This window comes from Furipterus horrens, unplaced genomic scaffold (assembly GCF_987537825.1).
Source record: "Furipterus horrens unplaced genomic scaffold, mFurHor1.1.pri manual_scaffold_5, whole genome shotgun sequence".
Classification (NCBI taxonomy): domain Eukaryota; kingdom Metazoa; phylum Chordata; class Mammalia; order Chiroptera; family Furipteridae; genus Furipterus; species Furipterus horrens.
Genome location: NW_028327175.1, coordinates 198,326,637 through 198,348,468, shown reverse-complemented (window position 1 = coordinate 198,348,468; position 21,832 = coordinate 198,326,637). Strand labels below are relative to the sequence as shown.

General features: G+C 48.9%; 2 protein-coding genes across 3 annotated transcripts; both read left to right on the top strand.

Annotated features, from left to right (window-relative positions):
* The first annotated feature begins 2,276 nt into the window (after positions 1-2,276).
* On the top strand, positions 2,277-6,492 carry LOC150010751 (protein FAM24A-like). Of its 2 annotated transcripts, XM_090278725.1 has the most exons (4): positions 2,277-2,881; positions 3,033-3,090; positions 5,080-5,205; positions 6,164-6,492. In XM_090278725.1, the coding sequence occupies exons 3-4, from the start codon at positions 5,087-5,089 to the stop codon at positions 6,354-6,356; spliced, it is 312 nt and encodes a 103-aa protein (XP_090134851.1). In that variant the 5' UTR covers positions 2,277-2,881; positions 3,033-3,090; positions 5,080-5,086; the 3' UTR covers positions 6,357-6,492. The 2 variants fall into 2 exon arrangements, with proteins under 2 accessions (XP_090134851.1, XP_090134852.1); XM_090278726.1 differs by lacking the exons at positions 2,277-2,881; positions 3,033-3,090 and having other exon boundaries at positions 5,010-5,205.
* Positions 6,493-9,140: 2,648 nt separating this feature from the next.
* CUZD1 (CUB and zona pellucida like domains 1) lies at positions 9,141-21,415 on the top strand. The gene is made up of 9 exons (XM_090278728.1): positions 9,141-9,281; positions 11,417-11,567; positions 13,658-13,872; positions 15,277-15,418; positions 16,146-16,363; positions 16,865-17,037; positions 18,097-18,488; positions 19,298-19,566; positions 20,663-21,415. The coding sequence occupies exons 1-9, from the start codon at positions 9,200-9,202 to the stop codon at positions 20,833-20,835; spliced, it is 1,815 nt and encodes a 604-aa protein (XP_090134854.1). The 5' UTR covers positions 9,141-9,199; the 3' UTR covers positions 20,836-21,415.
* Positions 21,416-21,832: the final 417 nt, after the last annotated feature.

Below are 21,832 nucleotides of genomic sequence, written 5' to 3'. Positions count from 1 at the left end.
CAACTGTCAGGGCAGGTTTGTTTACACTAGCATCCCCACAGTATGACATGACGCCACTAGGTCATAGGAATTTGTCAGTGCCATTATCACCTGAGAGACCACCTTCATATACGCAGTCCATCATTGACCAAAAAACGTCATTACGTGGTGCGTGACTGTATTGAGCTGTGGTTCCTGAGTCTGGTCCAGGAACCGGCAGCATCACCATCACCTGGGAATGAACATGAAATGTCCATTCTCAGGCCCCACCTCAGACATACGAGTCAGAAACTGGGGGTGAGGCCAGCCATCTGTGCTGACCCGGCCTTGCCGTCGAGGTGGGCGCACGGCCAGTCTGAGAACTGCTGGTCTACGTGCAAAAGCACAAGCCCCGCAGCCAGATTACACGGGTTCCTTCCTAAAGCCCCCGCCGGTGTCCTCCCAAGGCGTTCTCTAGAACAGACCGAAGAAAACACTAGGCTTTTTATCAGAGCTTGGAACCCCCACGAGGTTGTGTTCTTAGCTGCTTTCTCCCGCTCGTCTCCCGCCCACGCTCCTCCATGCGGCCGAGTCCAGCCACACGGCCTTTTCTTGTTCCTGAAACGCACCAAACCCACGGCAGCCTGAAAATTCTGTTGTTACCCGGAATACACCTCATTTTGCAACCTTCCTTTCTCCAGCTCTCCGCTGAAATGTCACCTCGGAGATGCCTTCCTCGACATCCTAGCTCAACTGTTCCTCCCCACGCCCATCACTTTCTCAGCTATTGTCACTTCATTTTTCCTGTACTGTTCTTTAAGGGTTCGATCTGTCCAGAACAAATTTTTAGTTTGTCCTCATCTGAGGATGTTTCTTTTTTTCTGTCTTTGATTCCCAGTGGATAGTTTTGCTGGATATATAATTTGAAGTTGACAATTCTTTTCATTCAGCACTTGAAAAACAGGGTGTGCTACTTCCTTGTCACCTCCATGGTTACAGATGAGAAACCCATTGTCATTTGAGTTGGTATTGTTTCTCTCTGGCTGCTTTCAAATTTGTTTCTTTGTCTTTAATTTCCAGAAGTTTGATATTGTAATGTGTTTTGCATGGACTTCCTTGGTTTTACCCTGCTTGGGGTTTTCTCAGCTTTTTGAATCAGTCAGTTTGGGTCTTTACCAAATTTGAGACGTTTTAGCTATTATTTCTTTTTGTTTTTCGCTATTATTTCTTCAAAAATTTTTTCAGCTCCATTTTCTTTCTCTTTCTACAACTGATCTTTTGTTATAGTCCCACAGCTCCCTGAAGTTTTAATTTTTGTTCAGATTGGGCAAATTCATTTCTTCTGTTCTTAAGTTCATTGATTCAATCCTGTCATCTCCATCTGCTCTTGAGCCTATCCGGTGAAGTTTTTTTGTTTTTAATTTCTGTTAATGTGCTTTTTACTTCTATAATTTCTATTTGGTTCTTTTTTATAACTTCCATTTTTACTGGTATTTCTATATTTTTGTTTTCTTAAGAAAATTTGTTATATCCTTTTTGGGTATTTCCAGCATTGACATTATTCTGCTGCTGGCTCTTTTCTCTTTCAGGTGTCCTCTGGTTTTGGGTCTGACAGGTGACTTTCCATATAATCCTGTATATTTTTGCTATTATATTAGGAGACTCTAGGTCCTATTTCAATCTTTTATTTTATCACAAAGTCACCTGCTTAGGTTTAACAGGCAGATCTTGGCCTACTTTTGTTGACTGAGGTTCTAAAACCATTTGAATGTTCCGAGGCTTTCCAGTGTTACTTAAATCTGCTAGTTTCTCTGGTGCCGCTGGGGCTCCATCGTCCCTGACAGTGCCGCCTGGAGGAGCAGGAGGAGGTTCCCCGTTCTAGAGCCACCTGGTGCCACCTGGGTGGCAGAAGGGAACGCCTGGTCTGTGGGGACAAAGCAGCTTGTTACAGTGGAGTCCTCTTCGGGCTGCCCACTGACCACCCCACTGGCCCTCCGTGGAGGAAAGGATCTCGGACCCAGAAAGGACACACAGCACTCCCTCCTGGCCACTTACTGTCAGCAGGGCTCCCACACTGTCAGCCTGGATCTGTCAGCAGGACTCGCTGTTAAATCCAAGGGGGATAAGCCCGCCGGAGCCGCCTCCTCTGGCTGGATCCAGAGCTGGCAAACACCAAGCCTGGGCTCCTGCCTTCTGTCCTGCTGCCATGGCACTCCTCCAGGCCGGGGTCCCTGAGCGGAGGGCTTTCCTCTGACCAGCTCTCCGAGTTCCTTGGTTGACCTTTGCTGGTTTTTCCCAGGGATGACGGATATCCTTCACTGGGAGGCACAGAGAGAAACAAATCTAAGCCGCCTTTTGTGCGCCTGGGGCCTCCTCATTTAATGTGACTGGGTTCTGGGTATGAGTCCTTCAAATCACACACACCTGGCTAACCAAGTGCCCTCTAAACAGCGGTCCCTAACCTTTTGGCACCAGGGGCAGTTTCATGGAAGACGATTTTCCCACGAGTCGGGAGGGGGATGGCTTCAGGACGATTCAAGTGCATGACATTCAAGCTCACCTCCTGCTGTGCGGCCCCGTTTCTCACAGGCCCAGACCGGTCCAGGTCCGCGGCCCGGGGACTGGGGACCCTCGCTATACGGCTTTCATTTTTGTAACCCTTCCATCTTAACTGCTGTGAAAATTAAGAAACTTAGACTGAAACTGAAGTCAGGAGGGTCTGTAAAAGGGGCTCGCACGCCCTACCGCCCCTCTTCTGTTGCAGCAAGACATCAGTTACACAGCCCGACAGGAAGAGGCGAACCTTTAACTTCCAAACGGGAAGTGCGGCTACTTGACTGCCCCAGGAGGAAAAAGGAGGATTTTCCTCTGACCCAGCAACAAGCCTATCCAATGGCCATTCTGCGGCTCAGCCAATCAGAAGGTGCGATCGCCTGGACTCTTCTTTATTCTAATGACCTTTCATTTTTCTCTTGCTGATGACTTCCTTGCCCCACCTTCCTTTCTATAAAAGCTTTCCATATTTTTTTCTAAATTTATTTTTCAATTATAATTGATATACAATATTATGTTAGTTTCAGGTGTACAACATGGTGATTAGACACTTGAAAACCTTACACAGGGATCACCTCGGTAAGTGGAGGACCCGTCTGGACCATACATGGTTATGTATTAACTATATTCATTATGCTTTATATCCCTGTGACTATTTTTATAATTTGTACTTCTTAATCCCTTTCGTTCTTTTCATCCATCCCTGTCCCATCTGGCAACCATCGGTTCTCTGTATATATGTTTGTTTTGTTTTTTGTATTCCACATATAAGTGAAATTACATGGTATTTGTTTTTCTCTGACTTATTTCCCTTAGCATGACACCCCCTAGGTCCCCCTACATTGTTGTAAATGGCAAGATTTTATTCTTTTTTATCAAAAACCATCTTAAGCCCTGGCTGGTGTGGCTCAGTGGATTGAGCCCCTGTCTGCAAACCAAAAGGTCACAGGTTCGATTCCCAGTCAGGGCACATGCGTGGGTTGCAGTCCGGGTCCCCAGTTGAAGGCGCGCGAGAAGCAACTGATTGATGTCTCTCTCACACACCAATGTTTCTCTCCCTCTCTTTCTCCCTCTCTTCCCTTCTCTCTAAAAATAAATTCAAAAAAATTGTTTAAAAAACCATCTTGAATACTCCCTCAAAGTGTACCTCTACTTGCTAGATGAGATGCCACCCAATTCCTGAGTCATTTAAGAAAGCTAATAAAATCTTCAGATTAATTTACTCCGTTAAATTTTGTCCATGAACACCTTTTATAAAGTGAAAATCTTCCAATGTCAATGAAAGGCTTAAATCTTAGTAAATGGCTCCCCACTAGTTCATTATGTAGCTACAACATAAAGTCTAAACAGTCTTCCATGATCTTGTAAGTGTAAGAGCATTTGAGCCTCCCCACATTCCCTTTGTTAATTTTAAAATTGTCATCTTCAACTTGCTTTTGACTAGTAGTCCAATTTGGAAACGTAGAGGGGAGGAAGACCTGAAAAGGTGGAGACTTAGACTTAAGTCATCCAAAATCGTACCTGTTTCGTGGGGGCTAAAGTCTAAGCACGAATGGAACAGAATTCAGAACTCCGTGAAGGCGCTGCTGTTGGGGGTGGGGGGTGATGTCACACAGCCCACGGGGCGGAGGGCGGGGCTGGGCGGTGGCAGTGCTGCCTCCACAGCGAGCTCTTGGATCTTGGACCCTAATTCCTCCTAACAAGGCTAATGAGATCCCTCTTTCTCAAATGACAGGTTTGATCCAATATCCTGTTCCCTAAAGTTTTTTAAAGACTTGTTGTTGTTGGCCTGCATCCGGATCTGGATGGGTTAACGGCAGGGAGTATGCTTGGCAGTCATGTTGTTGATTCTTCTTCCCTGGCTTATGGTTCTCCAGGTTCAGAGTGTTAACTAAGCAAAGGGATTATTCCAGACAAATCGGATTTCCTGGGAAGATTTAGGAGGAAAAATGGCAGAAAGGCCTATGGTCTCTTAGAGACAGAATGAGGGACAAGGACTCCTAGATTCTGCTTAAACCATGAGATGGATGACAGTTGTCACAGGAGAGTTAAAAACCTTTTTTCCTTAAACATATCACTTAAAAATGGGTCCGTTTATTCTCAGTGTTGGACAACCCGGCGCTTGGAAAACATTTATTTTCTTACTTATGTTCTTAAAATATTTTTAAATTCGATGAACAGCAAGGGGTCTCAATCCTGACTCTCAGTGAATACATTTCACGAGACCGGGTGTTTGGGAATAAAACCATCTGCTGAAGTGCAGGCGTTTTATACTTACAGATGCATGTTACTGCCCATGAAGGAGAAAAGATTCTTCCCAAATCTTTGCTGTTCCTTCCTCTGACTTCGCATTTCAGTCCCTTGTCATCCACGAATCAACCCCTGACCCATGCTGGGTCAGCTTAGGCTCCGAGGCCTCCCTGGGAGACCCCTCCCTGGTTTACACGCAGGAGGCTCCGTGGTCTGGGGTTCGTTCTTCCTCCACTGGAGGGGGCATGCTGAGGTCGCTGCATGGTGGGGTGGGGAAGGGAGCCACATTCACTGCAGCCTGCATTTCTCTGCCCGCAGGTGCGACATGTCCAGGATGTATGACATCAAGATTATGACTGCCATTGGTGTTGCCATACTGATTGCCATATTTGTGCTGATGTCCTGTGTCACCAATCTTCTATACAAATTGATGGGCATATTAAAGTGAGTGACATGGGTGGAAGTAAATAATGAGAGGGACTAAGACCCCTCATAGGAGACGCCTCGGGCCGCCCCCTGGCTGAGGTCAGGACCAGGGGCAGGCTTGAAAAGGCACACAGGCAGGTGAGTGCAGACTCCTGGCTTCTCCGCCTCCTGGCTGGGGGCTGTGAGCCCACAAGTGAGTGTCTCAGCCGGCAGCTCTGGGGGTCCCCGCCTTCTGCTGTCACCTGACCTCAGGGAGTTTGCCCTCCGCTGGCTGGCGGACTCAGCACAGCGGCTGGGCCCTGCCGGTGTCCCAGGCCCTGCAGACGGAAGACTGCGGGCCAGGCTGCATCCGCGCGTCTCCCCCTCAGGCTCACTCAGGGGAGCAGGCTGAATCGATCTCCCCTTGCCTGAGCTGGGGGCTCTCCAGGCATTCCCTTCTCGTTGCCCACGGCCTTGGGGACAGTGCGGTGGGCCTGTAAGACTGTGGGGAGGCTGAGCTGGGTGAAGATCCTGGGGACACCTGAAAAGCAGTGTCGATCAGACAAGAGGTAATTAGGTTTGGGGGAGAGGATCCTTCAGACACGGGAGAGACGCGTTGTCGGAAGTGATGTTCCCATTCCGGGGAAGGGAAGCCCGTCGCCTGTGAGCTAGAAGGGCCATTCCAGGACCTGGGCAACAGCTGACCGTGGCACCTTCCAGTCACGCTCTGCATCTAGCGGGCCCGCACTTATCAGCTGGGCGAGCCACCCTGGCAACCCACTGCCCCCTAACTGCTGTAACCCGAGTGTGCATTTCTGGCATCTAAGGAGGAGGAGAAATTAGCCAGGAACCTGGGACCGGGCAGAGAGCTTTCGTCTCAGGCTGATGCCATGTGTTTGGTGGCTCCAGCCCTAACTTCCCAGATACCCCTGGCAATTGGAACAAGTGGACCGAGGAGACGTTTCTAATCCCGTGTGTGTGTCTGTCTTTACTTCAGGTCTCCAAAGCCACCTGCTTGTTTGGCCTCAAAAACTGACCCACTCATGGTCACCCAGGACAAGGTGACCCCAGCCGCCACATCGTTAGCTGCTGGGACCTATCGCAACTTCTACTACTGCAAGGAATGCAACTTCTGTGATGAGCGTGAGTCCCTGCCATTATGCTACCATGATGCATACGAGGGTCTCTGACTTGCTGGCACAAATATCTTCATGAGCAAGACGTATATCTTTCGTAGTAGAATTCTTTTTTATTCAAGTATCTTGTTTATATTATGTACTATGTAATACACTTACATAACAGAAATAAATGTGCTCTTGAAGCTAATCTTCTGTGCCTCTGGTATTTTTGCTGTTGGTCGTTAGAAATGTACTTAACTCTGTGTGTCACCCGCTTTGGGACGTGGCAGCCAGCGTGTAACATTCCGTTCCAACACAAGGAGACGGGGGGTGGGGGGGTAGAAAATGGAGACCTGGAGCGCATCTCTAGCCCCAGAAGGGAAATAGGTGTTGATCTTCGAGTGTTTGCAGCTCCAGACCCAGCTGACCTTCCCAAGCTGGAGCAGTTCGTTCAGGCTCTGTCCTTCTGGGGCTTCATCCACTGTCAGCTCCCGGACGGCGGACGGTTACGCTCCATCGTCCCGAAGGGGAACCCCATGTACCCGGGAGGCAGAGAGGACAGCCATTTGGGACGTGTCTGTGGTTAGGTTACCTGATCTATGATGATGGGGTTGAGCTCAGTGGCGTCAGAGGACATTTGGAGAACCTGAGATTCCTCCTGTGGACGTCCTCCGGATCCTCAGAGTTCCTCCTCCTCCTCCTCGGATTGGTTTTCAACACAGACTTTTGCTGACTCATCTGTCAATGTCTTTAACTGCTAATAGGAACCTTCGCTGAATATCAGAGCCCAGAATTCTTGGTCCCAGCACTAGGCAGGGGGCCCACCCCTGTTGACCTCTGCTCTTTCCACTGGGCCTTCTGGGCGCCCCTCTGATTGCAGGCTCCCCGTCCATAAGCACAGTAAGCGCATCCTCTGGTTAACAGAACCTTGTGAGCGGCCATGTTGTACTGAATGGAAAGAGTTAACCAGTCACAGGTAGCTCCCAGTGAAAGGGGTGAGAAGGACTGGAACTGAGGAAGGAAACCCCTGCTGCCTCCAGGCTGACAGGGAGTGGGGGACGACTGAGATGAGCTGTGGGAGCGGCACCTCCCGGCTGAGAGTCAGCTCCCCCAGCAGAGGGCTGGCTGGTGCGGGGTGGTCAGCGCTTAGTGAGGCGCAATCTGCCGGAAGGGCAGTGGGAGTGGAGCTGCTTCCCCAGAACAGTCCCAGGACACGTTTTAAGGGACAGATTCAAGGCCACATCTTCCCTGAAGCCTGCCGTGAGCTCTTCCAGCTGAATGACCGTCTGTGAGTTCCCGGGGCGCTTTCTCCCTCTCCTGGGGTCTCCTGGTTCCACCGCCTTGTCTTAGGGCTGATGTCAGCTTCGGTTTCCCCGCCTCACCAGCGGGCTCCTGAGAGGAGCTGGGTAAGTACGTGCTCAGTGTCCCAGCTCCTTGAGAACACAGCTTCTCAGTGTCGCAGGTACTGGCTTTGCCACTGCATCACTGGGCATGGGCCCAACACCTGGGCCAGGAACCCAACCTGGAATGGGTCCCCCCGGGTCATGCTGTAGGCCGGGGCCCTTCCCATCCCCAATATCCTAGAGCCCGGGGAGGGGTTCTGGGCGTGAGGCAGTTAGTACATCAAGGAAGGGTTGACAGCAACTAGGACGGGGTTCAGCCTAGAGGACCCAGTCTGTACTTCCCTTTACCGTCACAGGTGTGTGGGGGAGATTCTTTACAAATCGGTCATGTTCCTGCTCAAAAGCGCTAACTTAAAATAAGACCCACGCTTCTCATCTGACCTACAAGGTCTTCACCATTTGACCATGACCTGTCTCTCCTTTTCACCATCATCCCCCACCTTCCTCCCGTTCACTCACATGCAGCACACTGGCCGGACCGCCCTTATCCTGCAGATGTGCCCAGCTGGCTCCTGCCTCAGGGCCTTCCTTGGTTGGCACTTGCTGTTCTGTGTCTCGATGCCCCTCTTAAGTCCATATCACGCATGTGTATCTGCGTATGCTCAAAATTTCACTTAATATTGCCTCATTTGTCACTATTTGTAATTTACTTCTGATTGTCGTCTTCCCCACTTAGAGAATAAGTCCCATGAGGTCAGGGACTGTGTGTCTCGTGTAGCGAACGCATAGTTGTTGAGTGCGTGAGTGAGTGAGTGAGTGAGTGAATGAGTGGGTGAGTGAGTGAGTGAGTGAGTGAATGAGTGGGTGAGTGAGTGAGTGAGTGAGTGAGGCCACGGGTGCGGGACCTCCGCTGCGGGGCTGGTCTCACGTGGACACCAGGATTCCTGTCATCTGGGAAACACAGCGCCTGCGGGACTGGAATTCACCTGCTTCGGGCTTTCTGGACGTAACCGGCTAGAAGTGCCTGGAGGCTGAACCTGGACCTGGACTTCCTTTTTCCTCCCCATCCTGTGCCACCTCCTCCTCTCCCTCGGTGGCAGCCACCTGGCAGGCGTCACAGTGACCTGGCTGCACCTGGAGTAGGCCCAGGTGTCACCCCCCAACTTGATTCTTTGGCCCCCACCCCAAAGGCTTTCATGTTTAGGTAAGAGCGGTGAAGGCTCCCGGTGCCAATGATGTTCCCCCCTTGGTGGTCTGAACAAATCACACACAGGGCAAAGGCCCAAGTCCAAACAGTGCCACCGTGTACCAGGCGTTGGAGGTCCCCGGGAAGAGCGGTAGCTGGGTCCTACCCAAAGGGCTTCGGGGAGTCATCTGAGAAGAGCAAACACTGAAGGGTTGCCGATAATAAACTGGTCACAGCTGCCACACTCTCACACCAATCTACCCGCACGTGGTCAGACCGACACACTTCCCTGAAGGTCACCAGGGAGCTTATGAAACCAGGCAGGCGTGAGAGAGGAGTATAAGGGCCTGCTAGCCCCTCAGGCTGGCTGTGCTCCCCGTGCCAAGATGGGGGCCGCAAGGAGGCTCATCCCCTTGGCCCTTTTAATTGGGTCATGTTTGGCAGAGTTTAATGCGACCAAGTCTGAAGGTAAGGAAATGAGACTTTTTTTTTTTTTCAGTTGAAATAGGGGAGACCTCCTTTCAAGAGACCTCTGCCCAAATTTTAAGCATCTAATATCTGCTGTTTACACCAAAACGGAATATCTACACCTATGCTCTTGATGGGATTTTGAGTCAGGACTAACTTTTTTTTCAGGCCCATATGACATGAAACAGAAAAAAGCACAAAAAAGTTTACCAGGTAATGTCACTACTAAGGATTAATATTTAGGAAACAATTGTGTAAGTGCCCAAACGTATGTGATGTAATCGTAGCAAGCAATGGAAATTTCCACCATTTACTCTGCAAGGCACGGTACACGCACACAGAGGAATAACCTGCGATTCCTAAAAGTTAAGACAGATAGGAGAAAGGTGCCCAGCATGTCCTTTAGGAGAAAAAAAAGCCTACTTGAACTTTGTAAAATAGAACGGTGCTTATGTTTAAAAGATACACATTTGAGTATCAAAAAATTAGCAGGTAGAAGAGAAAATGAGAGGGCCTTGATGTATGTGCGAGAAGTTTTTAATTATATTTGTTTCTGGGTGGATGGGATTATTCTCTAATTGTCTTTGCTTTCTAATTTCTTTATTAATAAACAATATTAATAGTTACTGTTAGGGAAAACTAAACAAAAACTATTGTTATAAGGATATCACTCATCTCTCATGGGTAAAACAGAATAAAAACCGTTGATTCTAACTGGAGTTTTTAACCATTGATCAGGTTCCCTTATGAAGTATGGGATTGTTTTTGTTCACATTCAATTATAGCTGTCGCTGCTCCTCCTCTTCCTCCTCCTCCTCTTGTTTAGTAACGGCTTCATTGAGACATAATTCATATACCATAAAATCCAGCCTTCTAACGTGTGCCACTCAGTGGTTTTTAGTATATACACCGTCCTGTGCACCCATCACCACTAATTCGAGAATATTTTATCCCCCCCAAAAAGAAACTGTACCAATTAACAGTCACTCTCCATTTCCCCCAAGTCCCCAGCCCAGGACAACCACTAATCTGTCTCTACAGATGTACCTGTTCTGGACATTTCATATGAATGGAATCATTCAATATGTTTACAAGGCTCATCTACGCTGTACCATGTATCAGCACCTCATTCCTTCCTCTCACCAAGTAATATTCCGCTGTATGGATAACGCCACGTTCTATTTATTCATCAGTTGATGGTCATTTGGGTTGTTTCCTCTTATTGTTGTTTTGAGTAGTGATGCTACAAACTTGAGAGTACAAGTTTCTGTGTGGAGACACATTTTCATTTCCTTTGGGGATATATGCCTAGAAGTGCAATGGCTGGGCTGTAATTCCAGACCGTTCCCCAGCAGCCGTCCCATCTTACATTCCCGTGAGCAGTGCCAAAGGGTCCCTCCCACCTCCTCCCCATCCTTGTTATTTTCTGCTTGGATGCCAGTTTTTGTTTCAGATCCTCATGTGTGTGAAGTGGGACCTCACTGTGATTTGGATTTGCATTTCCCTGTTGACTAATGATGTTGCGTATCTCTTCATGTGTTTATTGGCCATTTATATCTTTGGAGAAATATCCATTTTGGTTCTTTGTCCATTTTTAATTGGGATGTGCTTTAATTATTGAGTTGTAAGAGTCCTTTACATATCCTAGATATAAAGCTTCTTTTGAAAATCACCTTTTGCCCTGGCTGGTGTGGCTCAGTGGACCGTGTGCCCTGTCAGGGCACAGGCCTGGGTTGCAGGCAGTCCCTGGCCGGGGGTGCACAAGAGGCAGCCGATGAGCTGTCTCTCACACATCGATGTTTCCCTCCCTCTCTTTCTCCCTCCCGTCTCCTCTCTCTGAAAAATAAATAAATAAAATCTTTATAAAAAAATTAAATCATCTTTTTTCAGGCCCTAATATATACTTTATTCTTTTATGCACTGTAGTTAGGGATATCATGAATTCTTGCTCCGCAAGGGCTCACGAAGGGGAACTCGGTATAATAACTGGTGGCTTACTTCGGAATGAGCTCCATTCCATCCATAATTACCAGCATGCTGGTGTGCCTATTCCACGTGGGGGGCAGATTCCCAGGCCCCAGAGGAGGGCAGGGGCCACCAATCCTTCTCAGTGCCACCTCTGTGGCCTCCGACAGGCCAATCCAGCTGCAGGGCCAGCGTGGGAGGCTCCAGCCAGTCGGAGGTGCACAAATCCGTGATCCTGCAGCTCAGTCCCCACGAGAACTGCACCTGGACCCTAGAAAGGCCAGAAAACAGAAGCATGCGGGTCGTCTTCTCCCACGTGCAGTAAGTAGCAGCTCCGGGTTCTAAAGAGGGTGGCTGAGCTCTGGCCACACCAGGGCGCCTATGGGAAGGGACCTGAGGCTCCTCGAGGTGGCGGTGACCCATGACCACGATGTGGGGGGTGATGGCTGACAGTCACCGGCGGAGGGCCTGTGCCCCGGGCTCTGGTCACAGCGGTTCTGTGAGGTCAGTACAAGGACGGCAGCCATGGGGAGGTGGGGAGATCGTCTCAGGTCCTCCAGCCAGTAAATGGGATGCCTGGGGTGGGCCCAGCTCGTCTAGTTCCAGATTCTCGGCCCCAAAACACTGAGCTCATGGTTCCCAACTTGGCTGTGCGTTAGAATCAGCAGGGGAGCGTCTGCAGACTCAGATTCCCAGGCTGCACCCTATGGATCACAGTTCTGGGAGTGGGTCCCAGGCATCATGTTTTCTTCTTGAACTTTAAACTTTTTATTTTGAAATAAATATATACTCACAAGCATTTGGTAAGTGCCCAGGTGATGGCAGTGTGAGGTCAGCCTGAGAGAGGTGCTGCCCTGCCAGATTTCTGGGCTTCGTGAGTACCGCCCCAGGTGGCCCTCTCCACAGCCCTCTGGGGCAGATGCCGTCTGATTCCCACTCAAGAGAAGTCTCTTGACCATCCCCAAAGTCCCATTCTAATAAAAGTGGGGGAGGACGCGCATCCTAGCCACCTGGTTCCAGAGTCAAACACTTAGCTTCTAGGTCTCATTACCAGACTTTCTCCTTGACTGTCAGCTTGGATTCTTCTTCATAATCATTTCGAGCCCACGTGTCTGTAGGCTCCACTAATAACAAGCACTAATGACAGTGAGTCTTTACTGAATGTCGTTAATAGTTTCTGTGACTAAGCAGACTGACGTATAACGAAACCAATGTTACTAAGACTAATTGACATAAAAAGTGATGATGAAACCATGTTGAATGACACATTATTCTAGGACCTGCTGTATGCTCACCCTCTCCCAGTGGTTCTAAAATTAGCGAGTATCAGGGTTTCATAAACCACGACGGCCGGGTGCCACCCCAGATTCCCTGATTCAGATGGGGTGGGTGGGGCCCGAGAATTCCCGCAAGTGACAAGTTCCCAGGTGCTGCTGCTGCGGGCCACGGTGCCACACTCTGACAGGCGTGGTCCTGTACCACTGAGACGGGAATGGGCTTCTGTGTGGCCCTCCAAGAAATGAAAGGGAAGGGGACCTTTCAAGTTTCCTGGAATGGAAGAGCTGTTAGGAAACACATACACTAGTTTTGCTGTGTTAGAAGAGAGGAGAAGCGAGAACAGAAGCGTGGGCAGTGGGAAATGAACATATCACTTTTAGGGGACACGTTCTGTGTGCCAGGCATGTGCTAGGTACTTCCGGTTCAGTATATTATAAACCTCCTCTGCAGTATGAAGGTGGCTGAGATAGTCCCACTTTACAGACCAGGAAACTGAAATCCAGAAAGGGTCAGTCTCTCATCCAAAGTTCCACAGCAGGTAACTAAGGTGGAAGAAAACTTCGGGTTGTCTCCCTTGTGGTTTCTCCTTTAGGTCACCTTGGAAAGGTGTCCCCTAAGGGCATTAAGAGGAACCCTGTCAGAACGGGCAGAGGACAGTCACCCTGGGCTGCACCCTCCGATGCAGGACACGGGGCTGTGTGATGAAGGGGTGATGTGAGGGAAGGAAGGGGCGACCAGGAAGATGCTCTGGTTGCTTTCCCGCGAGAGAGGTGGCCGTTTCCAAAAAAATGGCTCCACCTCAACAGCCTGGGATTTCCGATGACAAAGGACATTCATTTTGAATAAGAAGGTTCTCCACCCAGCAGTCCTGTGGGCATGGGGACCAGGAGAGCTGGAAATCGGGGAAAGGAGAGCGATCCCGGGTTCCAGGCCCACCTTCCTCCCGTCCGCGATGTAAGGCGTGGGCTGAGCGGGTCAGCTTCCCGGGCCGGTGGGGAGGGCTGGGGCTCTCGGTGCTGACCGAGGGCTGCCCCTGGGTGCCGGGCGGCGATTCCGGGCTGAGCAGCGGACGCCCGTGGCCGGCGCGCCCCGGGCAGGGCGGCTCTCTAAGCGCAGGTGCGCGCGGTCCGCAGGCTGGATCCACGCGGGAGCTGTGAGCGCGAGAGCCTGCAGGTGTTCGAGGGCCGCTCCACCCGGGGGGCGTTGCTGGGGAAAGTCTGCAGCAGAAAGGACCACGTTCCGGTGTTTGAGTCGTCCTCCAGCCCGCTGACGTTTCAGATACTCACCGACGCGGCTGCGGTTCCCAGGACCGTCTTCATTTCCTACTATTTCTTCTCTCCCGGCCCCTGTGAGTCCTCATGTAACCCCGCCAGGCGCGCTGCCCGCGGGCACGGGGGCTCCGCTGTCCCGCTGGGTCCCGGGGTCTGAGTGTGGCCCTTCCCAGACGGCTGTGGGTGAGGACCCCCTGGAGGGCCTGGGAGGCGGGCTCCGGGGGCCCCCATGGAGCTCCCGACTGGTGGGGCCTGCACTGGAGCCCATGAACTTCCTTATAACGAGCTCAGGGGTGAGACAGACGGATGAGGCTGATCTGATGGCCGCCTGTGCAGCGCTGCTGCGTTAGAGACCGAGCAATTCTCCAGGTTCAGCCTGTTCAATAATAAACACCCTGAGACCTTCTAACTGCTGGTCCCGGGGGTGCTCCTCCCTCTGGTATGACCCACTAGGTCTGGGTGGGGCTGTAGAGTCCTCGTGCTTAACAAGCTTCCCAGGTGACCCCCGATAAAGACCATCCGGGAGCACATGCTGAGAACCTCGGCCCTCGCCTGGGAACCTAAGGCTACGGAAAGCGGGGGCGCCCAGGACATGGCTTTGCATTCCCAGCGCCTAGATGCCATTGCAACCCCAAAGCAGGGGGCCAGGCTGTCCCGTGGACGGTCCGCAAGCAAAGCTCCGCTCTGGTCTCCTTGCGGAGGCCCAGGGCTGATCGTGTCCCTCTCGTGCTTAAACAGCGGGGGCCTCGGTGCTAACGAGCCTCTGGAGAGGGGCAGCCGCGCTCTCGCCACCTGCACAGGGGCACCTTCTCAGCCTTACCTCCGGCCCCTACCTGACGTGTGTCCTGGGCGTCAGCCAACTGAAAGCATTTACGTCCCCTTCGAAAGAGCCCTCGGTGTCGCTTCGCGGTGTTTCTGGGGAGGGGAGGACCGAGTGGCTTCATGAAGGCTGCATCTGAGCGGAGCTTGGGCCGTGGTGGGACTAGGGGCGGGAGAGGTGGGAACCAGTGAGGGAGGACTCCTGTCTGCTGGGCCCAGCAGCCCGAGGGGACGTGGGAGGGAAGGACAGGCTGGCCCAGCGGGTCCCGTGGTGGCGGCCGGTGAGACTGGAAAGCGAGGCTGGGGCTGAGTGCGAAAGGGCCTTCCGTGCTGGTCCTCAGAGTGTGACTTCAGTTGCTGTGGCTCAGTCCAGGGAATGGAGGGTCCCTACAGCTGGGACAGATCTCACAGTGAGGCTGGAAGAGTATTTTTTTCGGCAACAGCGCATGCAGCCTTATCTGTGTGCCCTGGGCTCATGGGCAGACCCTCCGGCAAGGGAGCAGGATGCACATCTCAATGTGCTGCCGGTCGCAAGAGGGGGATGGAGTAAGACTCCGGGGAGGTGAATGGAGCTCCCACTAATACACAGCCCAGAAATTAAAAGAAGTCTCCATCTTGATTTACATTCCTGGTCACCCCCACGCCCCTTTCATCTCCTCCAGACTGTGGTGGTTACCTGGACACCCCCGAAGGTTCCTTTACCAGCCCCAATTACCCAAAGCCACATCCCGCGATGGCCTATTGCGTGTGGCACATACAAGTGGAGGAAGGTTACAAGATAAAATTGAACTTCAAAGAGATTTTGTAAGTACTGTGGTCCATTTCTTCTGCTGGAGCAAATGCAGGGAGCCCACCTGGCAGGGGTGTGGGCCTGGGGAAGAGAAATTACCACTTGCACCTCCCCCCATAGATGGTGCTTTTCAAAGAACAGGAAATTTAAAGAAACGCCAATACAGTATTCCCTCACTTATCACGGGCATTACGTTCTAGACCCCCCTGCGATAGGTGAAAATCCGCAAAGTAGGAACCTTACATTTATTTTAGTATTTATATGTATTTTAAGGCTTTATAAACCCTTCCCACTCACTTATAAACCATTCCCAGTCCCGTATTAACCTCTCCCACACTTTTATAAACACTACTTATGTTCTTAAACATATTCTACACTCTTAAACCTATGTAACTCAAACAACATACGTATACGGTACCACAAAATCCCATGATATAGCGAAAAATCTGCGATATTAATTAAATATAATAATTTTTAAAATCCCGCGATACAGTGAGGCCGCAATAAGTGAACCGCGATATAGAGAGGGACTCCTGTGCTATTGCATTGAACTAGGTTGACTGTTTTTCTGAAGGTTCTGAGCTCACATCAGGGACTGGCCAAGCCCTAGTCTATCATCATAACTCTGAGGTGCCATTGCAGGGCAAAGATCTTCATCACTTAAGATAGGGATGGTTGGGATTATGGGAAATAGAACTGATTTGGTTTGCAAGCCCTTGACCCACGGCCCTGCCTCTCCAGCATAGAAGCGGACGAGCACTGCCGATTCGACTTTGTTGCTGTCTACGATGGCTCCTCCACCACCTCCGGCCTGATCGGACAGGTGTGTGGCCGGGTGACGCCCACCTTCGAGTCCTCGTCCAACTCGTTGACCGTCGTGCTATCTACAGATTACGCCAACTCCTACCGGGGCTTTTCTGCTTCCTACTCTTCGATTTATGCAGAAAACGTCAACACGAGTAAGTCCCATTCCTTAGCTATTTTGAGCTCTCTTGAAGGTTGGGTACCTAGTAACTGCTCCTTCATCTTCTGGTATGAATGGCTGCCCTGGTTTCCAAGCCTGGGACATGCGCCAAGGGATACACCAGGGTCACATGTACAGGGGAATATGTTCATAATCTGAAGCTGGAGGATCAGTTCTGTGCATTGCTTAATGCAAGAGGAAATTAATGGTTTTATTACCTGAAAAAGATTGTTGCAGGAAATATGGACTGTTTTCTTAAATGCCTTCTGCAAAGCACAATTAAAAATGTTAGATTTATAGATTTTAGCTGTAAACAAGGTCACAGTGAACATTGAAAAATGGCTGAGCAAGTGCTCTGTTATCTCAGGCTTCTGATTCCAGTTTGGGGCAAAATGGGTTTTGCGTTTTTATATATGCTCCTGCACACACGGTTTTTTAAGATCCAGCGCTCCTGGCTGACACACACATGACCATCAACCCCCCTTTCTTTGGACAGCATCCTTAATTTGCTCCTCTGACAAGATGAGAGCCATCATAAGCAAATCCTACCTGGAGTCACTTAAATACAATGAGCATAACTTACAGCTAAATGACCCAACTTGCAGACCCAAAGTATCAAACGTGGTGGAGTTTTCTATCCCTCTTGATGGATGTGGCACAGTCAAAAAGGTAAAGTAGATATTTCTTAAATATTATTTTTATTTTAGTCTATTTCTTTTCTTTAAAGTGAAATATCGATCGCTGGGTGGTGTCAAATGCCAAAGGCAGGTTTGGTGATGCGGGCAGCGTAACGGTCGCTGGCGGCCAGAATGGACTCCTTCCACACCTTCGTGGTTTGGCACATGGTAAACATGTGTGGACATAGAAGTGCACACACTAATTTGTACACAGATGCCAAATGAGTGCCTCCGTTATCAGGGACACTAGAGGGGGCTTATCTTTCCCAAAAGGTAAAGACCTCTGAAAACTCACTGGAGAGAGTGGGAACACTGCAGGGTCAGTAGCTGAACAGCAATACTTGCCTAGAAGATGTTTATGTCTCATATTTAGCAAAACTCTAGCTGTCGCTTTATGACGTTCCTCTTTCTCCTGTAGAGATGGAAGATAAAAACCTTATTTTTATTTTAAACGTGATTTGTTCTACATTTTCTAGAACTTCAAGATATCAAACATTTTCAACTTGTTGGGATACACAGCCTAAAACTTTTCTCTTGTCATGAAAAGACAGGAATCGATAAGGATGGACGTAAACCATTACGACTCTAATTTTTGTCCAAAATGAACACCTGAGCTAGTGCAGTGTGACCTGCTAGGGAACGCAGCTTGGACAGAACTTCCTCCAGGTGCTCTGTCTGCAGCCATCTGGGCCCCTTCCCTGTTGGCCACACTAATGTCGTGCTACCCGTGGGACGCAGTGTGCTATTGGGTCCGGTCCTTATAGGGCTGGAAATTCACCTTCAAAATGGTTTTTGATGTAGCGGAAAAAATTCTGTCCAATTCTTCAGGGCTTTCTAGTCCAAGCTGTACCGCTCGTCACCCACCTTCTCCTCCTGCCCAGACTGTTTCTTAAATCAAACACATTTAATTAACATTTATAGAATTCTGACATGAGAGCCGCTATCTCATGACTTAAGAAAATTATGTCCCTGCCTGCGAGTGTTATTCGTATCTAGGCTCCAAAATATTACTGGACCTAAAATAATGTTTGAATTCCACTTTGTTCTGCAGGTAGAAGATCATTCGATTACTTACACCAATATAATCACCTTCTCCACCTCCCCGACTTCCGAAGTGATCACGCGCCAGAAACACCTGCAGATCATCGTGAAGTGCGAAATGGAGCACAACTCCACGGTGGAGATGGTGTACGTAACGGAAGACGACGTGATACAGAACCAGCGCGCGTCGGGCAGATACGACACCACCATGGCTCTGTTCGAGTCCAGTTCATTCGAAAAGCCGATATTGGAGTCACCGTATTATGTAGAGTTGAACCAAAGTCTTTTTGTTCAAGTCAGTCTGCACACCTCCGACCCACGGCTGCTGGTGTTTCTTGACACCTGCAGCGCCTCGCCCACGTCGGACTTTGCACCTCCAACCTACGGCCTGATCGAGAGCGGGTGTGTGCTGACGCGGGGCAGTCCTTCCTGAGGGTCCCTTTAAGGAAGTCATAGTGTGTGTGTGTGTGTGTGTGTGTGTGTGGTGTGTGTGTGCGTGTGCGCATAATTCATACATATCTTTCTAGTACTACTACCATGGAATTTAATCCATTTAATCACTTTATGGAATAGTTACTGTGCATTGGTTACAATTGATTTAAGTTAAAACATCTCTGTAGCCAGAGCTCATCTCCACTAGAATTTTAAGTGCATTTACAAAATATTTGTTGATAGATAAAAACTTATTTTTTGTCAGGAAGGCTTTATTTGTATTTTTGCTTTTTTTTTTTTTAACCTTTTGGTTATTTTCAACAAAGCCCCAGAACATTATTTCGTGTGTTCCAGGTTTAGAACGTAATATAATGTATTCAGTAAAGTTTATGTGGCATTCTTTAAAAAAAAAAAGAAAGCTCTTTTTTAGAGGGGAAAGTTTTCCTTTTTTTCTATAAGCTGATGGACTTTAACTACGGCAGCCATCCTGCACGTTCATAGGAAGCAGGTAAAGTAAGGGGGCTGAGTTCTGATAAGGTGGGCTTGGTTTTCTAACTAATTCCCATGGACTCGGAAGCTGACAGCGGGAGGGAACCTGATCTTACCCAGAAATCAGACCCCCAGTCCTAGTCACTGTATGTAGTGAGGTAAAGACGTTGCCTATCTAGAAAGACTTCTGGATCCACAAATTAGCTCAAAAAAAACTCTGTCTCATTTTTCAACATTGAAAAGACTGACCTTCTGTAAACTTTCTGACGGTGCCGTGACCTCTGTCCCAGGTGTCCTCGAGATGACACGTGTGAGGTGTATCCCGTGTCCTTCCACTACGGAAGGTTCCAGTTCAACGCGTTTAAATTCCTGAGAAGCCTGGGCTCCGTGTACCTGCGCTGTAAGGTGCTCATATGCGACAGTGGTGACGGGCAGTCCCGCTGCAGGCAGGGCTGCGTCTCTAGAAGGAAGCGAGACACCTCGTCGTCCACGTGGAGGACGGAGGCCGTCCTCGGTCCCATTCGTCTGAAAGGGGATCGCCGTGCAGGTGGAAACCCCGGTAAGAAACCGCCTTTTCATGCCCGGAGAACACATATGGCGCATAAATGTCTGCTCGCATGTAGCCCTTCCCAAACGTGGGCAGGGTAGGGATTTAGGGTAGTTTTAGCAAAGTCCTAAACCAGCTGTGAGTTTTAAGCGCACAAGATGAATTTTTCTTTCCCTTAGCGACAATGCGGAAACCATGTAGAGTTTAAGCGTATCGCACGCTGATCACTTAGCATTATTCTTATGGCTTTTGAGTAAAAATGTAATGTCCTCACTTCTAAACACAACACTCTTCCTTAGCTTCCTGGTTCCTTATTACAAATACTATTGGCAGATAAACAAATGAAAAACAATGCATTTTCACTCCTAAATGAGTATGATAAGATGACCAGCATCCCACACTGTCACCTATTTGGAAAGGATCTATTTTTTAAAAAACAGTGAAAATATTGTATTTTTAAGACAGCCCTGCTTCTTCTTCAAGGAGGTGGCATGGGAAAGAAGCAACAGAAAACCCTCAAGGCTAAGCCGTCATTAAATGGTCTAAGATAAGCCATAATTATATAAAAACTGCTCATAAGAGTTTATCTGATGTGGAGATGATCTTGGCATGAAAGAATCCTCTGCTCTCTTCTTTATTATTTGAATGGATTATGAAAAGAGCATGATTCTGGTTTGTGAAAATATTTCTATGACAAAAACAAAAGAACACAAACAAAATCAAATTCAGTGATTTTATAAACGTATTCACTAAAACTATGGGCAATAGTGAGCACTTGTAAATGAACCTGCCTTTCTATTTAACTCTTTTGCTTGAATTTCACAAGTTTGCACCTTATGTCAGGGAACGAAACCGAGTTAACTATTTAAACAAATAAAAGAATATTTTATCTTTGAAATTAAATATAAACATAGATGATTCCAATATTTGATAATAGTTTGTTTATGTTGTATTGATAACATTTCCTGTATGTTGGGTTAGCAGTACATATTACACATTAATTGATGCATAAGATTTATAGACTACGTAGAGATATAAATTTATGGAAAGTTTGTATTGCCAAGCAATACTTTTCTTTAACTGGTTTTTATCTTGTTTCCAATCGCAGGATTTCAGACCCAAGTGCACGGGGAAGTCCCTCAGAGCCAACCGTTCAGCACCCTCCACCTGTTATCCTTCACGGTCCTTTCTCTGAATGCTGTGATCGTGGCTGTCGTCACCGTGAGGCACTTTGTGACTCAGAGGACAGACTTCCGCTACCAGAGGGTTCAGGACAGTTAACGGAAGGCTTCAGCCCGCGTGAGACCCATTCCTTCCAAATGTAGAAGGAAAGGCGGCCTGACGGCTCCGTGCACCGTGAATAAATGGGGGGCGGGCAGCGCGGAGCTCGTCAGAGCTATAGACAGGTCCCCCTTCCTGTTCTGGTGGTCAGGGTGTGTGTCTCTGCGGGGTGACCGCGGTGAACAAGTATTATCTGTTAGCGCTCATATTCCAAACAAAAGCCACCAAACTATTTAACAAGTTTTAAAAATGTTTTATGTTTATGAAAAAGGATGTTAGCTATGCATTAGGTGATAAGAAAATGGTTGTTGTCACTTAAGAAAAGTAGTCTTCAGTATTAGATGCAACTATGCTCCCTTTTGAAGCGTGTACAGCGGTTATAACTTCTGAAACTAAAGGGTGACAGAGAGAGCTGCCATCTCTGATTTAATGCAGGGTCTCAGCATTTCATGAAGAAGCAGCTCAGAAAGGGCTCTGGCAGGAAGAACCTGACTATCAAAGGAGAGACTTCTGTATATCCCTGGGTGAATAAGATGAAACAATTCTCTCCCCTTTTATCATTAAACAACTGAAACCAAAAGTAGTAGTCCTAACCGGGAGTAGTCTGGCTTACCCTCTCCTGTCTACCGCGGCTGAACAAATATCACTAAAGGCCTCAAGGGGAGCTGATGGTACATGGGTCCCACGTGACACCTAATTTGTTGTCTTGGGTGAACAGCACAGCTCTCTACCTCCTCACCTAACAACACTCATGGTCTCGGGTTCTAACACACGTCCAAACAGTCAGCCCAGGCGCCCGAAGGTGTTCTCCGTTCCCCGTGCACCTGTATTGGGCATACTGTGTGCAGGGGAGATGCACAGTGGGTACAATAGCGCCCCCACCCCCACAGACCATGTCCTTATGGGTTCAATTGCTTTCCAGCTCCAAAGCAAAACAGCTGCCCCCACTTTCTTTTTAATATTTCCGCACGGATCTTCCAAACAGCTCCCCGGGCAG